The following is a 21,898-nucleotide window of genomic DNA, read 5'->3' as shown; positions in this document are numbered from 1 at the left end:
TGTTTCAGACAACAGCATCGTTTAAACAAATGGGTGCAACTGTTGATCACATCAGATCAGGACATCCTAGGTGTGTATACAGAAAGTGGTGAATGCTGTTCATGCAAGGATTCAACGCAATCCTTTGTGATGAATATATCTCTACGAAGTACGCCACATATTTTGAAGGATGACTTACTCTTGGTGCATATAAAAGATACACACAATATTTACTAACAGAAAAATTAAAGGAGATACGCCGGTTTGATCCCAGGCCTTATTAACGGCGTATGGGGAGAGCCACTATCGGTTCATGACTGCTGCGCACTGGCCTAGTGGAAGTCCGGACATCAATCCATTGGGTTATTCTCTGTGACAGTAGCTTGAGGCGATAGCATGTCTGAAACAACACTGCAATATTGAGATTAAAAAAAAAAAATCCATCACGTCATTGTCAAAAACATTCCACTGAACAAGATTGGTGCAGCCGCTGTGTTGCCGCACATGGTCATGTTCATTCCATAGCATTTTTTGTCGTTTTTCAGAATATATGTATGTTAATGGATTTGCGTAGTTTTATTTAGTAGTTATATGCATTGAAAGTACTGACAGAACAGAAATGTAAATACTGTCGTGTGATACAATATAAGAAATTAAATTTCAATAAGTGTGTTGGTGTAGTGTATGTTGCGTATTTAGCCCGAAGGCTGGTTTGATCCTCTACAGCTCCACCAAGGGCTGTCATAATAGCCTAGGCATCACTGAAGAGACCTACTAGGGAAATGAGGAATGAGGTACTTTCTTGTTGCTTTCCTCTCCGAGCCAGAAGTTGCTATTACATATCAGTCTGCCAAGCCCACTGAAATGCATGCACCAACCAACCCTATGAGCGATATTTTCACACCATTCATAGCAGGGACTGACTGCATAAGGAATGGTATTACTAGCATTACTCATACCTCAGTCACCTTCATATTGTCAAAGCCAGGGATGAGACAGACAGGTCAATGAAAGTAACAAATTTATTCTAGCCCATACCAGAAGACTGTAAACACTACATCTCGCCAGCAAAGCCAATACTGTGATATTGTAAACTGCATTTTTATTGCACTTATTTTGTAAAGGAAAAATGCAAATGCATGAACGCATTGTAACTGTAAAATTTATTTTATAAATTCATCCAGCAGCTCTCAAAGGTAGGTAATAAGAAATGAACATGAATTAGGCAGACTGCACACTTATATATCTGCTTTGTGCAAGTTGCATGCCAGTGGTGTGACGGTAGGAAGCTCCTGTAGTACCACACACTATCTACTGGAGCACCAGTGATGTGCATTCATTCTACACACCATCAGGCAACAACATGCTACGGAGCAACAGAAGCAGTTTACTTTGTCTGAAAGGGAGAACATCAGACTAGTGCAGTTAGCAAAAAAGCTAAGTGATCTTCATGATTACTCATCAAATAGTCGCTCAAATATACGAATACTGGAGAAACTCATTTTTCTCATTTCTGAAACTTGTGCGGATTATGCAGAGTTTAGTACAATTTACGAACTTCATAATGTAGATCTGTAATGATACAGTTAAAACTAAGAAACAGTGTTAGGTTTTGGTCCACCCGATCAATACATATCACTTTACAACTGAACTGTTTAAATAAAAACATATTAAAAATATTTAGGGACTTGTTTCGTCTCTATTTGAGACTTCATCAGCTATAAAATCATGTAGTAGATTACAAAACTCAAAAATCTGAGAAAAAAAAAAAAAAAAAAAAAGGAAGAACCCAATGCCTTTCTAAGCTATATGAGATCTTTGCGTTTCTCAAACAGTCCTTAAAAAGGCATTGGGTTCTTCCATTCTTTCAGTTTCTGATTTTTGAGTTTTATAATCTATCACATGATTTTATGGCTGGTGAAGCCTCAAATAGAGACAAAATATGTCCCTAAATATTTTAAATGTGTTTTTATTTAAATAGTTCACTTGTAAAGTGATGTGTATTGATTGGGTGGACCAAAACCTAACATTGTTTCCTAGTTTTAATCCAGAGTTTGCTGTAATGTAATGATTGTAGGCGTATACAGAGTATTTACAAACATTACTTCATTAACATTTTGTAAATTAGCTACAAAACTTTGTACGCAAGCACACTTCTTAGCCAGCTATCAGCTGTTTGACACAAACATACAGACAGATGTGCGGTAGCGGGCTCTGCCGCGCATTTGGTGTACCAGTGGAGCTACAGAATAGGTGAATGAAACTTGCACAACACAGATGAGTGTGCGACATGCCTTACTCTGCCTTAATATCGCCCACCATTGATCTTGCTTGTAAATGTCAGAGTCATTCTTGTCATATGTTATTGGATGATGTGTTTGGGGCATACTAATGTGTTTTACTGTGTCTCCCACTAATGCATGTGTCGGGGTATTCTGTTTTGTTCTTCCTTCCCTCGCGCAGACTGTGGCGTAAGGGTCGCTACTGCCAGCTGTGTTGGCGATGTTACGGCAACAAGCCAGAGGAAGAGGTGGGGCTTATCAACTGCACCGTCTGCGACAAGTGGATGCACGCAGGTATTAACCGTCTTCACCATTACTAACACATTGCATGTTTGGGTTGTGCCCTCTTTCAGATGTAACATAAGTAGGGTGTCTTTTGGAAGGGTGTTTTTAGGTTCCACCTAGTTGCTGTCAACAATACTACCATTGCACCAGCAGTGCATGTTCGTGTTTTAATAAGTATAGTGTTTGTAAGTGATTGAAGGTTCACTCATTTCTCCTTTATGAGGAAGTATGAATTGAACTAAATTTATGATGTGGCCTGGGTAAACATGCCACTTGTTGCTTAAACATATTTATTAGAAGAGCCTAAATCTCTAACAGAATGTATCAAACAATGTTTTAAAGGGTGTATGATTTTGGACATGCCATACATATTCTCGCAATATTTTAGGGATTGGAATAATTTATGAAGGGAAATTTTCAGCAAAAATTTAGTAATATGTAAAACCTTAAAATTGGATGGGTCACAGTATGCAGTTAAACTATGGCTTGGGCTCTGTTGTGTTCACTACACAATACACTCTCTGCGAAGGATAGAATTATTTCTTTAGGAAGTGTGATGATGAGAAATGGATGGAGTAGTTACATTCAAATTCAATTTTCAATTTTTTAAACATCCGTGAGTGAAAACTCTAAACATGATTTATTCTTTGTAACGCACACAAAATATACTAAATGACTGAAAACTGAGTATTGTTGCAATTTCTGCAATAATCAGTTGTGTTGATGAACCACGTTTTTGCAGTGGATACAAATAATTCTAAATATTTAAGTTATACAGTGAATTTTATGTTAAAAATTAAACAGGGTGGAAAGTTAGGTTATAAGGTTCATCAAGAGAAAAAGTTCTCACAGTTTTAATTACAGTGTTGATGGAGTGGAAGCAGCTCATGGAGATCATTGTTGCAGATGTCTGAGTGCAATTATGAGGGTATTTAGAGATGGGCATAGGAGTCACTGGTAAGACCCGAGTATGGTTCCAGTGTATGATTTCTCGATTTGAGAACTGGAAAAGATCCAAAGGAAAGCAGCACGAATTTGTTCTGGGTGATTTCTGACAAAAGAGTAGTGTTATGAAAATGCTGCAAACGTTTGGCTGGGAGACTTGGGAGAAAGGAGACGAGTTGCTGGACTAAGTGGTATGTTCCAAACTGTCAGTGGAGAGATAGTGTGGAATGACATTAGTATATGAATTAATTTGAGTGGAGTTTTTTAAAGTAGGAAAGATCATAATATGAAGATAAAGCTGGAATTCAAGAGGACAAATTGGAGCAAATATTTGATTTTAGGAAGAGGAGTTAGGGATTGGAATAATTTATGAATTGAAATGTTCAACATGTTTACAAATTCCCTGAAATCATTCAAGAAAAAAGTGGCAAAAAACTAAGAGGGGAACTATCACCTGGGTGACAGCACTAAATACAGATCAATGGTGACTGCCTGATTGATTGATTGATTGATTGATTGATTGATTGATTGATTGATTGATTGATTGATTGATTGATTGATTGATTGATTGATTGATTGATTGATAGCTTCTGGTAAAAAGAAATTATAGTGTTGTAGTGTAAGGTATGTAAGTGCAAGAAACAAAAAGAGCCCTTTCAAAAACTCCCAACAAATCAAGAAAACCATTTGTGTTAACGTAAAGAAGTAAATGAATACTGAATTAAAGCCACTATACATATTTATTTAATGAAGCCAAGCTTTCAGCCAAATTGCATTGGCCTTCATCAGGGCATGTTATATTCTGCCTTCGACAGTGGGTCAATTTAAGTTATGGTATGCTGTATGCTATCTGTGTTTCATTTTATAAGTTAGACACCTGTTGGTAGTTATTGATCATAGTCATTCGTAGTGAGATCGTCAATACATGATTTGTAGTCGCTGGTGGTTTGCAATATTGTTCTTGATGCTGTAGATTATTTCACCTTTGAGATGGTGCGTGTTTTAATGTCTGATGTTTTCATCATATATTCATCATGGCATAAAAGATGCACTGTAGATTTTTATTACAAAAAATTGGAAACAAGTGCATGTGTTTGTCATGGAAATTATCAGATCTTCCATGATGCCACTTTCTCATTATCTACTGAGGTACATCTGACACACAATATTGTAAGCAGCCTCTTGCAAAAATGTATTTGAACACTCTTAGATTATGTCCACAAATTCTTTGACATCAACCAATATTACAAATGTTAAATATCATTCTTGATCCTTATTGTTGATATTTGATTGAAATAATAATAGTAAGTTAATTTATTAATTTGTCCACCTAATCAATACAATAAATACAATAAATCTTGTCTTTGTTAAATTACATTACCAATGTAATTACCAAATTAAATTACATTACCAATGTAATTACCAATGTAATTACAAGGCCGTACAATAAATTATGAAAATAATCGCTGTAGTCTAAAAGACCGCACGCGCCCGGGAGTGTTCGTTGGAAGGGCGCGCCTGATTGAGGGTTAATTAAAAACAGAATGACATGATTATTTCTTGAAGTGGTCTAAAAGTTCTATTACATTTGTGTACAATCATTATAATTTCACACAAAATGCACTTAAGGTTAATACTGATGCAAGTAAGTTTACTTATATTTAGATAATATTTAAAACATTTTTACGTACTCAATGACCGCATTAGAAAAATAAAAACTTGTTGAAAATTGAATTGATTTACAAATAAATTTTGAAAGCTTTGAAAAATAACTTTCTGTTCTCTTTATTTTTTCTGGTTAGTAAAATGGAAGTTATTTGAACTAGATATATCTTTATCCTTCCCTTCATCCCTTGTCACTGTAATATTTCTGGCATGAATAATCATAAATTAAAACACAGTTTCTTCAGAAATATTTGTACACCAAATGATAAAAACTACTAATTTTACATCATAACAACCACCTTTGTGAAAAACATGTATATGAGAGAATTTTACATTATTTTACATGTATTTGAGTTCATATTCAAGTTCAATTTTGCAGTATTTTCTTTATGTGAACACACTGAAGAATTATTGTCATTGTTTTAAAAATGTATGTAATTTGCATGATATAAAATATAGTTTCAAATCACTCGTTACAATACTAAGACTAAAAACAATAAAATGAACAAAAATATTAGAAGAAAAGAAGTGCACTATTGGAAATAATACACATACAATATCTACACTTTCGAACATTAGTCATCTTCTTCTGGCTTTCTACCTTGGTGTCCAGCACGAACGTAGCAAAGGGGACGAGTGTGTTCACGACTTACATATGTCGTGCACAATGAACACTGAGTTTTTGTCTTTTGATTCTTCCGGGAGTCGCAGAAAGCATAGCGACCTGGAAATGCTGAGCGTTGAACCTCAGCAAAGTGCTTCACCAGCTGCTCTGGAATGTCTTCTCCTCTGCTTTCAAGCATGTTTTGTATTCTCATCTTGAGGTTTCGTGGTAAGGTGATGATGGTCACTTGAAACTTCGCAAAGTCAGCACAGAAGCTCCACGCCAAACACTTTATGAAATCATATCGTCTCCATGTTTCACCAGTAGCCTGTCGGTGCACTGTGGAGCTGTTGATTTCGCCTATGTTCATTAGAAAAAAGAACATGGTGAGAGGCCATCTGCAACTTCTCCTTGACACCAAATAAAGTTTCTTTGAGCTGATCCACAATGTTGATACCTCCTTTAGTAAGATTGTAAAATGTTAGTATTTTAGGCTTCCTAGCTTCCCCTGATTCTTCATCTATGGTATCTGTTTTGTGGAAGCTGGAGATGAGCAGAACAACCTTGTTCACCTTGGGTTTGTACGACACCTGAGTACACTCATCCCGGAACCCAAACAAGCTGCTATTTATAGGTCTTGATTTTATATCTGTAAAAGTTGGAGGAATCTCCTTTTTGTTTTTTCTCATAGTTCCAACTGCTGTCACCTTATGAACTTCTCTCAGGTGAGCTACGAGAGGAACGGAGGTAAACCAATTATTCATCGTGATATTTCTCCCTGTTTGAGAGATGGGCTGTACCATTTGTTCAACGATTTCTTTCGGTATATTTGCCTGCTGGTATGGTCCAATGGGTTGTTGGCCTACATAGCGTTCCATTTTCACTGTGTAGTACGTTCTTGCCCATGCTAGTCCAAATATTTTAAAACCGTACTTAGCTGGCTTGTTAGGCAGGAATTGTCTGAAAGGACATTTGCTTTGAAAGCCTTCAAGCATTTCATCTGTAGTTACATACTCACTAGGGCAGTACAAGCTGATACATTTTTTCACAAAATGATCAAATATTTCACAAATTTTTGTCATTTCATCAACTGGTAGACCGTGTTCTCGATCGTCAATGTTGTCAAAGCATAAAGCATGCAATAACATCTTGAAGCGCTTGATGCACATAATGCTACAGAAAACATCGATTCCTGTACCATCTGTAGCCCAAAGGTCTTCCATAACCTGGTGAGCCTACCTAAAAGCACCTGAAAAGTAGAGAAGCCCTAAGAGTGCTCTGAGTTCCATGACATTAGTAGGTCTGCAGTCTCTTTCACGCTGGAAGTTACCTCTCTCTTTCTCGAACCAAATATTGATATAGTCACCAATCTTTTGTACAATATCGTCTGGAAAAAATAGCTCCCGGGTTTCAATTGGAGCTTTAACATTCCTGGCTAACCTTTAGGCCCTGGAAGGTGTGTTACAATATTATGACCTGGTCCACGACCAGTCCTTGCGAATATTGGGTGCGCACGCTATTCTGTCTCACCGTCCTTGCCTGTCAAATTCACTTCAGAAACACCAGCACTGCATCCGTCATCACCCGATAGGTCACTATCTGTATCATGGTCACTAACCTGAAGATTTGTCAGTTTCACCTTAACCACTTTGTGTCTGCTGTCTGGAAGTATCTTCTGCTGCCTCATCAACTTCTTCCAATAGGCATCCTACTGCTTTGTCTCTGTCTTTCACAAATGCAGTTATTGTTTCACTTTCTTTCTTTACAACACTATCAATAACCGGATCATTTCCTTTTCAGCAGGATCCATATTGAGATGGATATGCATACGAAACTAAACAAATCCAGTAAAACACAGCCGGGCGCGTACTGGTCACAATGACTGAGGAGGGGCCACCCTGTCAGGTGACTTAGATGATCCCTTGGGGGGAGATAGTCTGTAGGTGGGGGGGCATAGCTGACCTTCAGACGGATTGCTTGTCCAAAACTTTAAAAGCTCAGTCGCTTAGACCGCTACGTGCCCGATTGAGGGTTAATTGTATCTTTTTCAGGTATAATCCATTAATAAATGTTTTCTTTTTCAGGTATTTTATGAGTTATGTTATACTGAATTAGTTTTGATAGACTGAAGAATGTCACAGTAATAAAAACAAAATAAAAGTATATCTAAAATTCATGAAATGAAATCGTGTATGGCTTTTAGTGCCGGAAGTGTCCAAGGGTTTGGCTCGCTAGGTGCAGAGCTTTTGATTTGACGCCTGTGGGAGACCTGTGCATCGTGATGAGGATGAAATGATGATGAAGACGACACACACACCCAGCCCCCGTGTCAGCAAAATTAACCAACTATAGTTAAAATTCCTGACCCTGCCGGGAATCAAACCCAGGACTGCTGTGACCAAAGGCCAGCACGCTAACGCTGATCTATGGTTTTTATTATTTTATCATACCCCTCATTATTCACGATAATTATTAATGAGATAACTTTTCGACAATGTCGTAAGGATAGTGAATTTTTGTGTTTCTGGTTGGGAAGTTCTGAATGAATGCTACTTTTAAATGAGTCCATTCTTATGCCATTTTTTACCCATTCTTAGAACTAAGTCAATTCAAAGTAGAAGGGATTGAAACAATTAAAATAGTATAAAATGAATGAGGGAATTATCCAATGATGATTATATCTGATGCTTCGCAGCTTGTCACTGATTGTGTCAAAATCGTCACATAGAGTTTCCACTGCGCAAATTGGGCAACAAAGCACTGCAGTCGCAGGCATCTTTTTGTGTACAGCCCATTTCTTTTAGGGTGGTTCTAGTTATCTATACTGGCCATGGTTGTCCTCTCTGTTGGCTTATTCCAGTCCAGGAGTGTCAACTGGTTCCTGAGAACTCTTGCAGGCTTGACAAATAACCTAAAGTTATAGGAAGTAGTTTCTTGTAATAAGTCTGGACATTACAGGTTAGCGTGCACTTCTCACCTCAGGAAATTGTCCTTCTTTTATGACCACACAGGATCACTTTAGTCAGTCCATCGTTCAGGTCTCTTTGAAGGGATTGATCGGGCTTTGCGGTCCTTTCAGTACTTCCTCAGACGCTCCGATCTTCGTCCCCTTTCTTTGGTTGAAAATATGCGTGTTGTTGGTTTGTTTCATGTAAGGTTAAAAGCAGAGGTTTGTAATCTTGAGTTTTGTATTAAATTTAATCTTATTTGTGGTGTCTTCTGTTGTAAGGCTTATTTCCTTCAGATCCTCTCTTACTTCTCTGATCCATTTAGATCCTGTTGTGGTATTGTTTGAGACAAGATTGTGTTGTACTAGTTGTTTCAGAAGTCTCGAATCCTGCATCCTCATGATATGTCCAAAGAATCCCAGTCTCCTCTTACGCATAGTATCTGTAATGGGTTCTAGCTCTTTGTACACGACTTTGTAAGGTATTAACCGCCACTGTCCATCCTTCTGGTATTTTTTGTTAATGCAGGTTCTTCCAATCCTCTTTTTAATTTTCTGAAGTCTGTCAGTCTTTGATTGTTTATTCAGGTAAAAGAGAGTTTCTGCTGCATATGTAGCTTCCGGTTTTATAACTGTGTTGTAGTGTTCTATTTTTGTATTTATTGATAGACATTTCTTTTTGTAGATATCCCATGTCAATTTTTGTGCTTTAGGTACCGGTAGTCTATTTGTTCTTGTTTAGATTGAGATTTTTTCATTTTGGTGATGTGTTGTTACTACTCCAAGATATTTAAATTGAGTTACTATTTTGATTTTATTACCATTTATGGTAACTTCTTTTAATAGTGTAAGTTTTTGGGGCATAATTTCTGTTTTTTCAGATGATATTTTGAGGCCAATTTTATTTGCAATGTTTTTAAGTTCTGATATCTAGGTTTTTGTTTATTTTATGTCCACTGCTAGTAATGCTAAATCGTCAGCGAAACCCAGGCAGTTTGTTTTGATTTTTCGGCTAATCTTTATTTTGGGGGGGACATTCCTAAACCATTCCCTCATTACCATTTCTAGAGCACAATTAAATAATAGTGGTGAGAGCCCATCTCCCTGCCGTAGTCCAGTTTTAATTTCAAATGTCTCTGATGTTTCACCCCTAAAAATCACTTTTGATTTGGTGTTAGTGAGAGTCAATTTTATCTTGTTTATTAATTTGGGATGTAGTCCAAGGTGTCTTAAAATTTTAAACAGAGATTCTCTATGGATGCAATCATAAGCTTTCTTGAAATCTACAAATGTTATCACCATATCTCTGTTTCTTCTCTTGTTATAGTCCATTATCAACTTAAGACTCATGATCTGATCAGGACAGCTCCTCCAGGGTCTGAAACCTCCTTGATATTCTCCTAGTTCTTTCTCAAGTTGTAAACTTATCCTATTAAGGATGATTATTGACAATATTTTGTATGTTATGCCTAGGAGCGAGATTCCCCTGTAGTTATTAAGGTGGTTTTGTAATTTAATAGATATATACTTACCAGATATTGTAATAGGAATTGAATCATGGCTGAGAAATGATGTAATGGATGCAGTAATTTTCTCACGGAACTGGAGCGTGTATTATGAAACAATGTTAGGTTTATGGTCCAGCCAATCAATACACATCACTTTATTTATTTTAATTTTTTAGCCAACATAGGACTACTTAGTCAGGTTTATGGAGGTTTTTCTTCTTTTTGTCAGCCCAATACTGTTCCATCCTTTCTGAACGTAATTTTCTTTCTACTTCTGGAATCACTCTTCCTATTCTCTGCTTGTTGATTTTTGTCTGTAGTCTAGAATGTTTATCTTTCAATATTTTGAGTGTATTGGTTTTGTATTTTAAATTTCTATTGTAATATGCAACGCTCTCATGTCTTCTTGAAGTTCTGTGATCCATCTAATTATTCTTACTCTTCCATAATTTTTCTACTGATTCTATTTTCTGGTGACCGTATTAGATGGCCTAAGAATGATATTCGTCTCTTTTTCATTGTGCTAGTCACAGGTTTTGTTTTTTTATAAACTGTCTTGTTGGAAGCTAGTCTCCAGACTCCATTTACTTGATAATTTTTATTTAAACAGGTCCTCACTACTATTCTCCTTTCTAACTTGAGTACTCTACCTGTTGCAACTGTGTTTGTTGTTTTGAATAATGTTTCACTTGCATATGTAATTTGTGGCTAGGTGACTGTTTTGTAGTGCTTCAATTTGGTTGCTATTGAGAGACACTTTTTATTACATGTATTCTTGGTAACATGCTGTGCTGTAACCAATTTATCTATTCTGTTTTACCATGCTGGTTTCTCGTTCGGGTTATATGTGATTTTTTCACCTAAATGTTTAAATTTTTCTACAGTTTTTATTTCTTGGTCTCCCAGCTTAAATTTGTTTGCAGGCGGAAGCTGAGTTAGCATAATTTCTGTTTTTTCAAATGAAATTTTAAAACCAATATTTTGAGCTATTTCCTGTAAAGATTTTATTTGTTGTTTTATTTCCTGAATACCATTGGCCAGAAGAGCTAGATCATGAACAAATCCTAGACGGTTCAAATGTATGTTATCGTTCTGGGTTCCAATTTTTATATTTTTCGAGTTGTTCTTGTACCATTCCCTCATAACGTACTCTAGTGCACAGTTAAAAAGAAGAGGTGACAATCCATCACCCTGTCTTAAACCAGTTGTTACCAAGAATGGTTCAGACGGTTCTCCTCTGAACTTAATTTTAGAAATTGTATTAGTTAGAGTAAGTTCAGTCAATTTGATTAGGTTTGGGTGAAGTCCGAAATGTCTTAAAATTTTTAATAATGATGGTCTGTGGATGGAGTTGTAAGCTTTCTTGAAATCAATAAATGTTATTGAACGGGGCTTGTTTTGTTTTCTGCAGTATGCCATGATTAGCTTCAAAGTTATTTGTTCAGAGCATCTTTTCCAAGGTCTGAAGCCTCCCTTATATTCACCTAACTCTTGATCAAGTTGTTCTTTAATCCAATTATATAGTATCTTAGAAAAAATCTTATACGTGCAGTCAAGGATGGAAATACCTCTATAGTTGTCTGGATTACTTATTTCACCTTTCTTACGAATTGGATTAAGTATAGCTGTTGTCCATTGTTCTGGGAATTTTTCTGATATTCAAATCTTCTATAATATCATATGGAGGGATGTCTGAGTTGCAATGCCGGCATATTTCCACATCTCTGCAAAAACCTGGTCTTCTCCACATGCTTTGTAGTTCATTTCTTTAAGCACTGTTTCAACTTCTTTTGCTGTAGATGGGTTTATATTTTCTGGTTTTGTTTTTATCGCAGTATGTGTATAAATTAATAAGAGCTTTTCAGGTTCATCACTGTTCAAGAGCTTGTTAAATGCTTCCGCCATGATTTCTGCGTTTTCCTTATCGTTACGCGCTATTTTTCCATCTTTATTTTTCAACAATAATGTGGCGTAGTTGTATTTTTGCATTTGTTTACCAAAGGCTTTGTAATAATTGTCCTCAATAGAGTTTATTAAATCTTTTTGATATTTTCCCTTAATTCTTCTAAATAGTTTGGTTGAATTCTTTTGTGACATTCTTGTGGTTCATGGCGTTTTCATCTGTTTTGTGGGCTTAAAATTTCAACCAAGCTTGATGTCTTTTTCATGCATTCTGTCACAATCAGAGGTCCACCAGGCATGTCTTTACCTTGGATTTAATGGAGCTAGATCTTCTGCATTCTGTTTAAGAATTGGTATTACATCATCTCAATTGTCTGTTAGTCTTGTAATTCCTGTCCACTTTCCTACTACGTCTCGATACTTCTTTTCGTTATCCAGTTGAGCGTTAAAGTCCCTGATAAGGATCTTGATGTTATTCATATTTATTTTATTCAGTGTCTGATCAAGGAGATCCCAGAAATTATCGACTTCTTGCAGAGTTTTTGTTGGGAAATTTTTTTCATTGGTAGGGGCATGAGCATTTATGATGCTGTGAAGTTTGTGGTTTGTAAAGTTAGAATTGCAATTCTCGGTGAGATGTCTTTAGAATCAATTACGGAATCTATTACTGAATTTTCAAATTTACTATAAATCCTGTACCAAATTGGGGGCAATGTTTCATGACCCTTTGGCCTGGCTTCCCATTGTACACTCTATAACCTTGAGATTCAAATGGATCTTCTGTTAAATTTTTCTCATTTCTTGGAGCCCTACCACAAGAATATTTTGCCTATCTAATTCATCTGTGAAGTTCTTGAGCTTTCCGGTTTTCAGTAAGGAGTTCATATTGTGCGTCGCAATGTAGTTAATTTGCTTATGTTTGATTCTGTGTTTGTATGTTTGGTTATATGTATGTATTTTTGAGTGTTCATATTCATTCTTGTTTTATAGGCGACTACCCACCGAATCCGATGTAGTCTTCTGCATCCTTAAAGGGTTGGACGGTGGAATTCTTTTACTAAAACACTTTCCCATATCTGACTATCAAAGGTTATCAACCTTAAGTGGAGCAAGCTCCAATTTACAACTATGGTTGTTAGCCGCAGAGGATATTTATTCAGCCGCCACTAACATGTGGAACCATCGTGCATTTTATTGCCTCAAGATGTTTACTTTCTGGCTGTAATTTTACGGCTTTAAGCCGACCCTCCTTTTTTTTCCGGGCTTGGGACCGGCAGCAGCAACTACTGAGCTACTGAATCCACCCAGCAGATACTGCAGGCATAACACATCACTTTACAAGTGAAAACTATTTAATATAAGAACATATTAAACAGTAATAGCACTGTTCCCCCCTTACCGCCCCTAGCTAAGTTCCGCAGTGCGAAGGGAAACATAATTATAACATGCGCAGTAGTATGGCGAGAAGCAAGCCAGAGCAAGGCTTAATCGTGAACCAGCTATAGGGAGTTTCACCAAATTTGATGGTAAGCTTTTACGTCAAGCATTCGTGGCGGAATCTGTTTTCTTAAATTTCCGAGGGTTTTGAACCCATGAATTTTTATATCTCTTTCTTTCCAGACCTTGTCTTTTTTTTTTTTTTTAAAAGGAATACTCAAAAGATTTAAGCCATGAATATGGTGGTCATGCAGCGCTGATCTTTGCCATACGACAGGCTTTCTCAAAAGGCTTCAGATTTCTTCTACCAGAACGGCTTAATTGTGAAAGAAATTTACATACAAGTTAAGTTTTTAAATGTTCTGATGTGGATTTGGTCCCAACCTATTCCTAGGCCAGAATTTCAATCTCCCTCAGTCAACACACTGAAACTACCAGATACCAACACTGCTTCTAACATTTTGAAGTAACGTCGTTCAAATATACAATTGAGAAGAAAGATTGTTTGCAAGAAGTCTTCAGTGTTTTCTCAACAGTTACTAGACAGCAACAGTGAACATTGTGTTCCGTTACGAGACGTTGTGCCTGGCTTGTCATATTTCTACATTGAAGATAACAAAAGTTTTTGCAAGAAGTGAGGACAATTTGTGTAAATAATGTGTATATTATATCTGTAGCGTATCTCAAATAGTTCTTAACACTTTCAACACTGCCATATTGTAACATGGATCCTGGCTGTGAACTGGGTCTTTTTGCTAATTTTTAACACGTTATTATGGAACAGTGAAACATATTACATGCCTGATTTTTGTACCGAATGAAGGTATCAACCATCCAAAATGAAGATGTTAATCAACAAGTGAATATCTGAAGTAATTTAATTATACTAGTCTTATGAAAAACATGAAAAAATAGTATGGAAAATATTTTTTACATTGAGTTTATACCAATTATCTTGCTCAAACAATAAAAAATAATCATTTAATGCGACTACTTATGCCACAAATAAACACAAATGCAGTGGAATAAAATATTTACCTATTTAGGAATAGTTTGTTTTAGTATGGTAGTCCTGAAAACATTGGACTATACACAGTCCTTACTTTGCACTCCTTGCACCACCATCTACTCTCTTTTCTGACGCGCTTACCACTTTCCTTCTTGCTCCTGTCTGAGCATACCTTGCAGTAACGAGTAGCATTCACTTTATTGCTCGTTGGGGGAACCTTTTCTGGAAAATGGCGAGCAAAAATCCTGTCAACACTGGGGGAGGGAGTAGGTTCCAGCCTTGAGATGTCTCCTCCTTTAGCTGCTAACCGCGAACTGATCATTCTCATGTAATCCACAAGAGATATCTTTGATTTTGAGATCTCTTTATATAGAATGAAACCATTCACAACAGACATAAGGAACAAATAGAAGAAGAGTTTTTTCCACCATTTCATTGTCTTCCGTGCAAATGGGTAATAACTGTTCAGTTGATCGGCTCCATCAACACAGTTTTATTTATATTGTAATCGATGACTACGTTGGGCTTTAGTTTCTGTATAATAATAATAATAATAATCGTATGGCCTCAGCTACCGTGTGCAGACATTTTGATTTGACGCCATCTGGCTGTCTGCTCGTCAATTTCGACGTTCCGTTTTAGTCTCGGTCCGCTAAATGGCAGACAGAGTAAACCGGATCTCTCCAGGGCGTCTATGGCTGAGATTTTAATTAATTTTGTCGGGTAAATACCAAATGAATCACCAGAGATCTTTTACATGCCGACATCGTACGGCATGGAGTGTCGAATGGACTTTTTTCCGCCCTTCAAAAATCCGACTACCTCTGCCGGGTTTGAACCCGCCATCTTGGGATTCAGAGGCCGACACTCTACCACGGATCCACAGAGGCAGCTAGTATGACACCACCTTTCGATCTACCAGAAACAAGTGTAGTGGAAGCCTTATGTTTTGTTGAAAGGCATAAAACATCCCGCTTGCTCTTCCACTTCACAGCAAGAAGGTGCCCTTTTCTCAAAAATATCATCTCGTCCTTCTTCAATTTCTTTGTCTTGAACGTTGGTGGTAAACCCTTCCTGTTTTTCATGACAGTTCCAACAGCCAGGGTTTTCTTTTGCCACAGCATATTCAGTAGGGAGGGGCTAGTATAGTACCTGTCCATATAAATACAGTGGCCCTTACTGAAAAACGGTGAGCATAATCTATCTACAAGAGCCTGAATGCTGTTGTCAACGTTCCCTGCGGATCCCGTATATATTTCACAATTCAGTACGTAGCCTGTTGCCGCATCGCAAAGTACATACATTTTCATACCGTACTTATTGGGCTTATTCTTCATATAAACCCTAAACCCTACTCAACCACGGAAGGGACATATAGCCTCATCTATTGTTAGGTTCTCATACGGCTGAAAACTGACAATGCATTTGTGCACAAAAAAGTCAAAGAAAGGCCTGAGTTTATGTAGTGGGTCATGATTAGGTTCCCGCTTCTTGATGAAGGTGGCATTGTCATTTAGGTGCAACATAAATAAAATTCCGGAAAATCTATCACGACTCAACAATCGACTGGCAAATCCTGTCTGGTAAAAGGGATCAGTAGACCAATAATCACTAAGTCTGGGTAGCTTCACCACACACATATGCAAAATTGTTGCAAAAACCAATAAATTTCGTGAAGTTTTACTGCAGACCACCGGTGCCACATGGAATTTTCCTTCAGTTTGCCCTGACGTTTCATTGCCGCAGTTGTCATACCTGCATATCTGTTAGTTTCTGTTTTTATATTTTTGATCACATCGTCACTAAAAAAATTACTGAAACAATCCATTTCATCACTCCCCACCATAAACTGAGTAGAACCAGATGCCGACTGGAAGACAGGTAGCTGTGGTTGGTCATCTGTTTCTGACAATTCATCATCAGATTCAGATGATCCAGCAGATGTTCCCGGCATAGGTAAATCATCAGCCTGCGTCTCTTCATCTAAACGAAAAAAATAAACCCAAATTTCTGTAGGCGAAGTATTTCTATCGTTTGTATTTGGAGTAAAATAATACAGCTAAACACTTACGTTCCAAAGTGGCGTAATAAATAAAAATCTTACCTGAACTATCGCTTGATACGTTATCTGGTTCGTAAGCAGGGTCGTCATCACTTTCATCCATCTCTGAACCCGCTTCTCACGATAAAATATCCAAAATATCACTATCATTGAGCCGGCGTGAAGACATGTTTACACAGTAACACAGCTGACAGCGTGGCAGATTTGGCGCGCGCAGCACACGACACACAGAGTGCTTCGGTAGAGGTTACGGCAAGGAGAAAATACCATGTTTATCGTTTCAGTTTGAAATTCCCGATAACTGCTGCATTCTAGTGGTCACTAGATGAACTATTACCTCCAACCAAGGGACGGGAACCCTACGTGATACGTGCAGCTGGATATAAATACACGAGAAAATCACGCCTGCATCACATACGGGCGCCGTCCAGAAGCAGGAAAGCAGCGCGCCCGTATCCCGTATGGGCATAGTGTTGAAAGTGTTAAAAGGGCATTGGGTTCTTCCATTTTTCTTTTTTAATTTCTGAACAATGAGTTTTATAATCTACCACGTGATTTTATGGCTGAAGAAGTCTCAAATAGAGACGAAACGTGTCTCAAAATAGGTTTAATATGTTTTTATATTAAATAGTTTTCATTGTAAAACGATGTGTATTGATTGGGTGGACCATAAACCTAACATTGTTTCATAATTTTAACTGTATCGATACGGATCTATATGATGAAGTTCGTAAATTGTACCGGAGCATGTATCGTAGAGATAGGATAGGAATGGTAGGAGGGGGAGTATTAATTCTGATGAAAGAAGAATTTGTAAGCTACATAAAAGTTTAAAGATGACAAACATGAAATTCTAGGTGTAAGGCTCATCTCTAGTAGGCAACTTGATGATGTCTTTGGAGTGTACAGACCGGGAAAGGGTAGCACAGACGCTGATTCAGCATTATTTGATAAGATAATCAGCTATGTGACAAACGATAAGGAAAGGAACATGATTGTAGCGGGTGATCTCAATTTGCATACAAATTTGTATTTTTTATTTTTCTATTCCACCTTTTCAATACAATTGATTTTGTATTGTTAGAAATTCATATTTCTACAATACTACATTAAAAGGGACATGTTTCGCTCGGTTTCGAGCATCCTCAGCCTTTGTAATTTATCTCAAGGTTAAGACCTGTCATTGTTAATTTGCTTGTAACTAATTTGTACTTTATTATTATTATTATTATTATTATTATTATTATTATTATTATTCTAAAAACAACTACAGTATTTCACATTTAATAACAAAATTTACCACCAGTTGAGATTGGCTATGGGTGACCTCAGCTCGGGAATATTGGCCGATATTTACATGGACAACATGGAACATAGAAAAATTAAACCTAATATAGAAGGGCTCTGCCTTTGGCTAAGATTTTTAGATGACACGTTCGTAATAATAGATAATCAGAAAAATAACACCGAAAAAATCTTAGATTTTTAAAATAATATTGAGAGTTACATAAAATTCACTAAAGAAGATGAAAAAGACAGTTCATTCAACTTCCTGGATGTTAACGTAACACGCACAAATTCTAAATTGGATTTTCAAATATTCAGAGAGCCGACACATACTTCAGTAACAATAACAAATGATTCACTTCGCCCGAAATCCCACAAAAACAGGCAACCTTTTTTAGCACGGTCTACAGAGCTCACAAAATACCCTTATCACTCGCGAATTTAATGAAGGAACTAAATTTCATAAAAGAACTAGCACTAGTCAATGGATACAAAATAGAGATGGTAAATCGAATCATCAATAAAGTAAAACTCAAATTAGCCACAAATCTTACTCCGGAAGAAACTAAAAAGTCAAAATACACAACTTTTACTTACACCAGACCAGCGATTCATCATGTAGCAAACCCATTGAAAAAAACGGAATATACGAATAGCTTTCAAGACACACAACACCAATAAAAACTTATTTAATTACAACATAGTAAACTCCAATAATAACAAATATCAAGGTTCTGGGATATACAGACTATCATGCACGCAGTGTAATTTTTCGTATGTTGGCCAAACTGGCCGCAGCTTTCTTACCAGATACATAGAACACTTTAATGCCACTGTTGACTGCCAACTGTTCAAATAACTCGTAATAAAACTGCGTACAACTTGTGACCTGATTGTCTTTACATCTCTGTGGAAAAGCGATTGTTTACACGCTGCTCGTTATATTCAAACACCTCGGCAGCCGCAGAGTGATAATAACTAATGGTTCCACAAATGAGCGCCACTTACCAGAAACTGCTTCTCCTTCTTCTTTCACGCTGTCTTGCATATGTTAGCAATTGATGTTGCTAAGTCTTCTGCTTCTTTCTCCTTGTCCTTCAAAATAAGCTCTAGAACCTTGTATTTTTCACCAACCCCCTGTGGGGGGTGGGTGACACAGATGAAGAATACACCCTCGGGATCCACTGCCTGTTGTAAGAGGCAACCAAGAAATGATGGATTTTGAAACATGAGACTACACTACTTGTGATTAGTACCATCACACATCGACTTTACTTACGATTACTACCACTATATGAACAACACTGTGCGTGTGCATTGCCTATTATTAGTACCACTGTGTGAGGAACACAGTGAGCCTACGTTACTTGTAATTAGTAATGCTACATGCTTCTACTTTACCATCTATTAGTACCATTATGGGGGGCCGTTGACTGGATTTTGGACCCCTTTAGGCAACAAGCATCATCGATTGAGAAGTTTGCTTTGGAGTTTGAGTTATTTTATGGGAAGTTGGAGCATTACGGGTCAGATCCACTGATTGTTGGAGTTCATAATCATTGTTCATCGTCGTTAATTTTTTTTTGAAATCTATTCAGTGGATGTATTTTGGAATTATTTTAACTTTCAATATTGTGAGTTGGATCTGCGGATTGTTTTCAATTCATATTCATTCATTTATTCTACATCATAATGTTAAGAATTCTGTTCAGTGGAAGAAATTTGGAATTTTAATTGTCATTTCATTTTGTCTCGTCCCGTACCATTAGGGGCCAATGACCTAGATCAGGGATGGCAAGTGCAACTTCTGTGGCACAACATACCACAGCTTTTAATGTTTTTAAATTGGTCGAAAATCTAGGATATAACATATTTTAACATTATGCTTTAATAAAGAAGTATGTCTCAATTAATTTTATGGCCATATATTTTACAAATTTTATTAGCTTAAAGCAAAAAAGATATCTTATTCTTAAAATGTCCGACTTGTTGGCTGAATGGTCAGCATACTGGCCTTCGGTTCAGAGGGTCCCGGGTTCGATTCCCGGCCAGGTCGGGGATTTTAACCTAAATTGGTTAATTCCAATGGCTTGGGGACTGGGTGTTTGTGCTGTCCCCAACATCCCTGCAACTCACACACCACACACACCACTATTCTCCACCACAATAACACGCAGTTACCTGCACATGGCAGATGCCGCCCACCCGCATCGGAGGATCTGCCTTACAAGAGCTGCACCCAGCTAGAAATAGCCACACGAAAAAAAAAAAATTCTTATAATGTACCTGTTTTTAAAATGTAATTTTTAGTAATGTTTGCAAAATGAAATCGTGAAGCATTCAGTCAAATGTAACGTAATCTGTTACTTATTTGAAGTAAAATGAGGGGTTTCATAATGAACCAACGGCACAGTAGACAGTGAAAAGTAATATAAAAGACCTTAATTGACACGCTAGTCAGTAAAGGTGTGCCATCCCTTACCTTGATGTTAGGCCCCTTTAAACAATAAGCATCATCATCATTTTTTCACTACAGAGTTCATGTTTGTTGCTTACATGTTGAACACATGTCGTTTAGCTTTCAACTTCTTAGCTGTGTGATGTTTCAGAGTCCATGTCCCAACACTGTAGAGCAAGTGCAGTACTGATAGCACTGTTGGAGAAGCAATACGTAACAAAGATTTCAATGTATTAAATGTGGTTCTAGTTGTTTCTATGTGGGGGGGTCTTATTTTCCATAACAGGATCTAGAAAGTTAATAATCGAGCAGCCAAGGTACTTAAATTTCCTTAACTTTAGAATGCTATTTCAGGTTTTAAAACTCTCCACAAGTGTTTTCAACTCATCTAGGAATAGCTTTATGCTCTCGGTACTCCTACCAGGGGATACTGGATTGTCTCCATATCGTAGTGTGCTTTACTCCCACTTCCAGATCTGGTAGTGTTTCCAAAAAACATTGGTTTATGCATATTTTCATATTTTGACTGTTTTCTTGAAGTGATCTTATATTTAGTGACATTTTAATGCTGTTGCTTATCCACATGGTATGTAACCTGCTTCTGCTTCGTTTTTGTATGAAAAATTAATTTTTTTTCTTTTCCTTTCAGACTGTTGTAACACAGTGGGGGGCATTGAGGTCAACAGGTCGAACTACTTGTGCGAGATTTGTCAAGAGAAGGGCCAGGCGAGGTCCCCAGCTGTGAAGTTATCCATGAGGCCAGCCGTCAAAGTGTGAATGACTTTTTGTAAATAAGGTGTGCGTGCAGTTATTTAACTTTGTGTAAAATATGACTGAAAATATTTATTTGCGTGTATGTTGATATTGTTCATTCCGTTTAATTATCTACAGTAAAGTGTGAAAGACATCCTGTATTCTGTTGCTGAATGTAGTAAAAGATTTTACAAAAAATTGCTGTATCATATTATTGCATACTGCTGGTGTTATGCTGGAAAGTCTTACAAAACTATCAATGAAAGAAAAAAGATCCTCACGTCATTGATATTGACAAGAATTGAACTTCCCGTGGGTGATTGGACGAGCAATCATTGCGTGCGCTTCAGTGGAAGCAACATTGTGGTTACGTCACAGGTCGTGAAGGTCAGTGAATGGTGAAAACACATTTGAGTATTTCCAGTGGACAGAAATCCAGGTCATTTTCAATATAACTTATGTTGTAAGGAATTAGTTCTGTTCTATTTATATATATTGACTGGATACAAGAAAGATTTTTAATTTCTTTTATTTTTAAAAGTTGCTTTATGTTGTACCGACACATATAGGTCTTATGGCAATGATGAGATAAGAAAGTGCTAGGAGTGGGAAGGAAAATGTCGTGGCGATGGCATTTGCCTGGCGGGAAAATAGGGAACCACAGAACGCCATCTTCAGGGCTACCGACAGTGAAGCTCGAATCCACTATCTCTCAGAGCTGTGCACCCCTAACTGCACGGTCAACTCACCCAGTAGACTATCTGTGTCTTCACTA

The 21,898-nt window shown here is 37.2% G+C and overlaps 1 protein-coding gene across 1 annotated transcript in view; it reads left to right on the top strand.

Moving 5' to 3' along the window:
* LOC136883422 (serine-rich adhesin for platelets) overlaps window positions 1-21,297 on the top strand; it is a 156,009-nt gene extending 134,712 nt beyond the window's left edge. Inside the window, exons 12-13 of the mRNA XM_067155692.2 lie at window positions 2,443-2,555; window positions 21,020-21,297. Coding sequence (XP_067011793.2) covers window positions 2,443-2,555; window positions 21,020-21,147 — 241 coding nt within the window. The 3' untranslated portion in view covers window positions 21,148-21,297. The remainder of the gene's footprint in view (window positions 1-2,442; window positions 2,556-21,019) is intronic.
* The last annotated feature ends 601 nt before the right edge of the window (window positions 21,298-21,898 follow it).

The sequence above is a fragment of the Anabrus simplex genome, chromosome 11 (genome assembly GCF_040414725.1).
Source record: "Anabrus simplex isolate iqAnaSimp1 chromosome 11, ASM4041472v1, whole genome shotgun sequence".
Classification (NCBI taxonomy): domain Eukaryota; kingdom Metazoa; phylum Arthropoda; class Insecta; order Orthoptera; family Tettigoniidae; genus Anabrus; species Anabrus simplex.
This window is presented reverse-complemented; position numbering and strand designations above follow the sequence as displayed.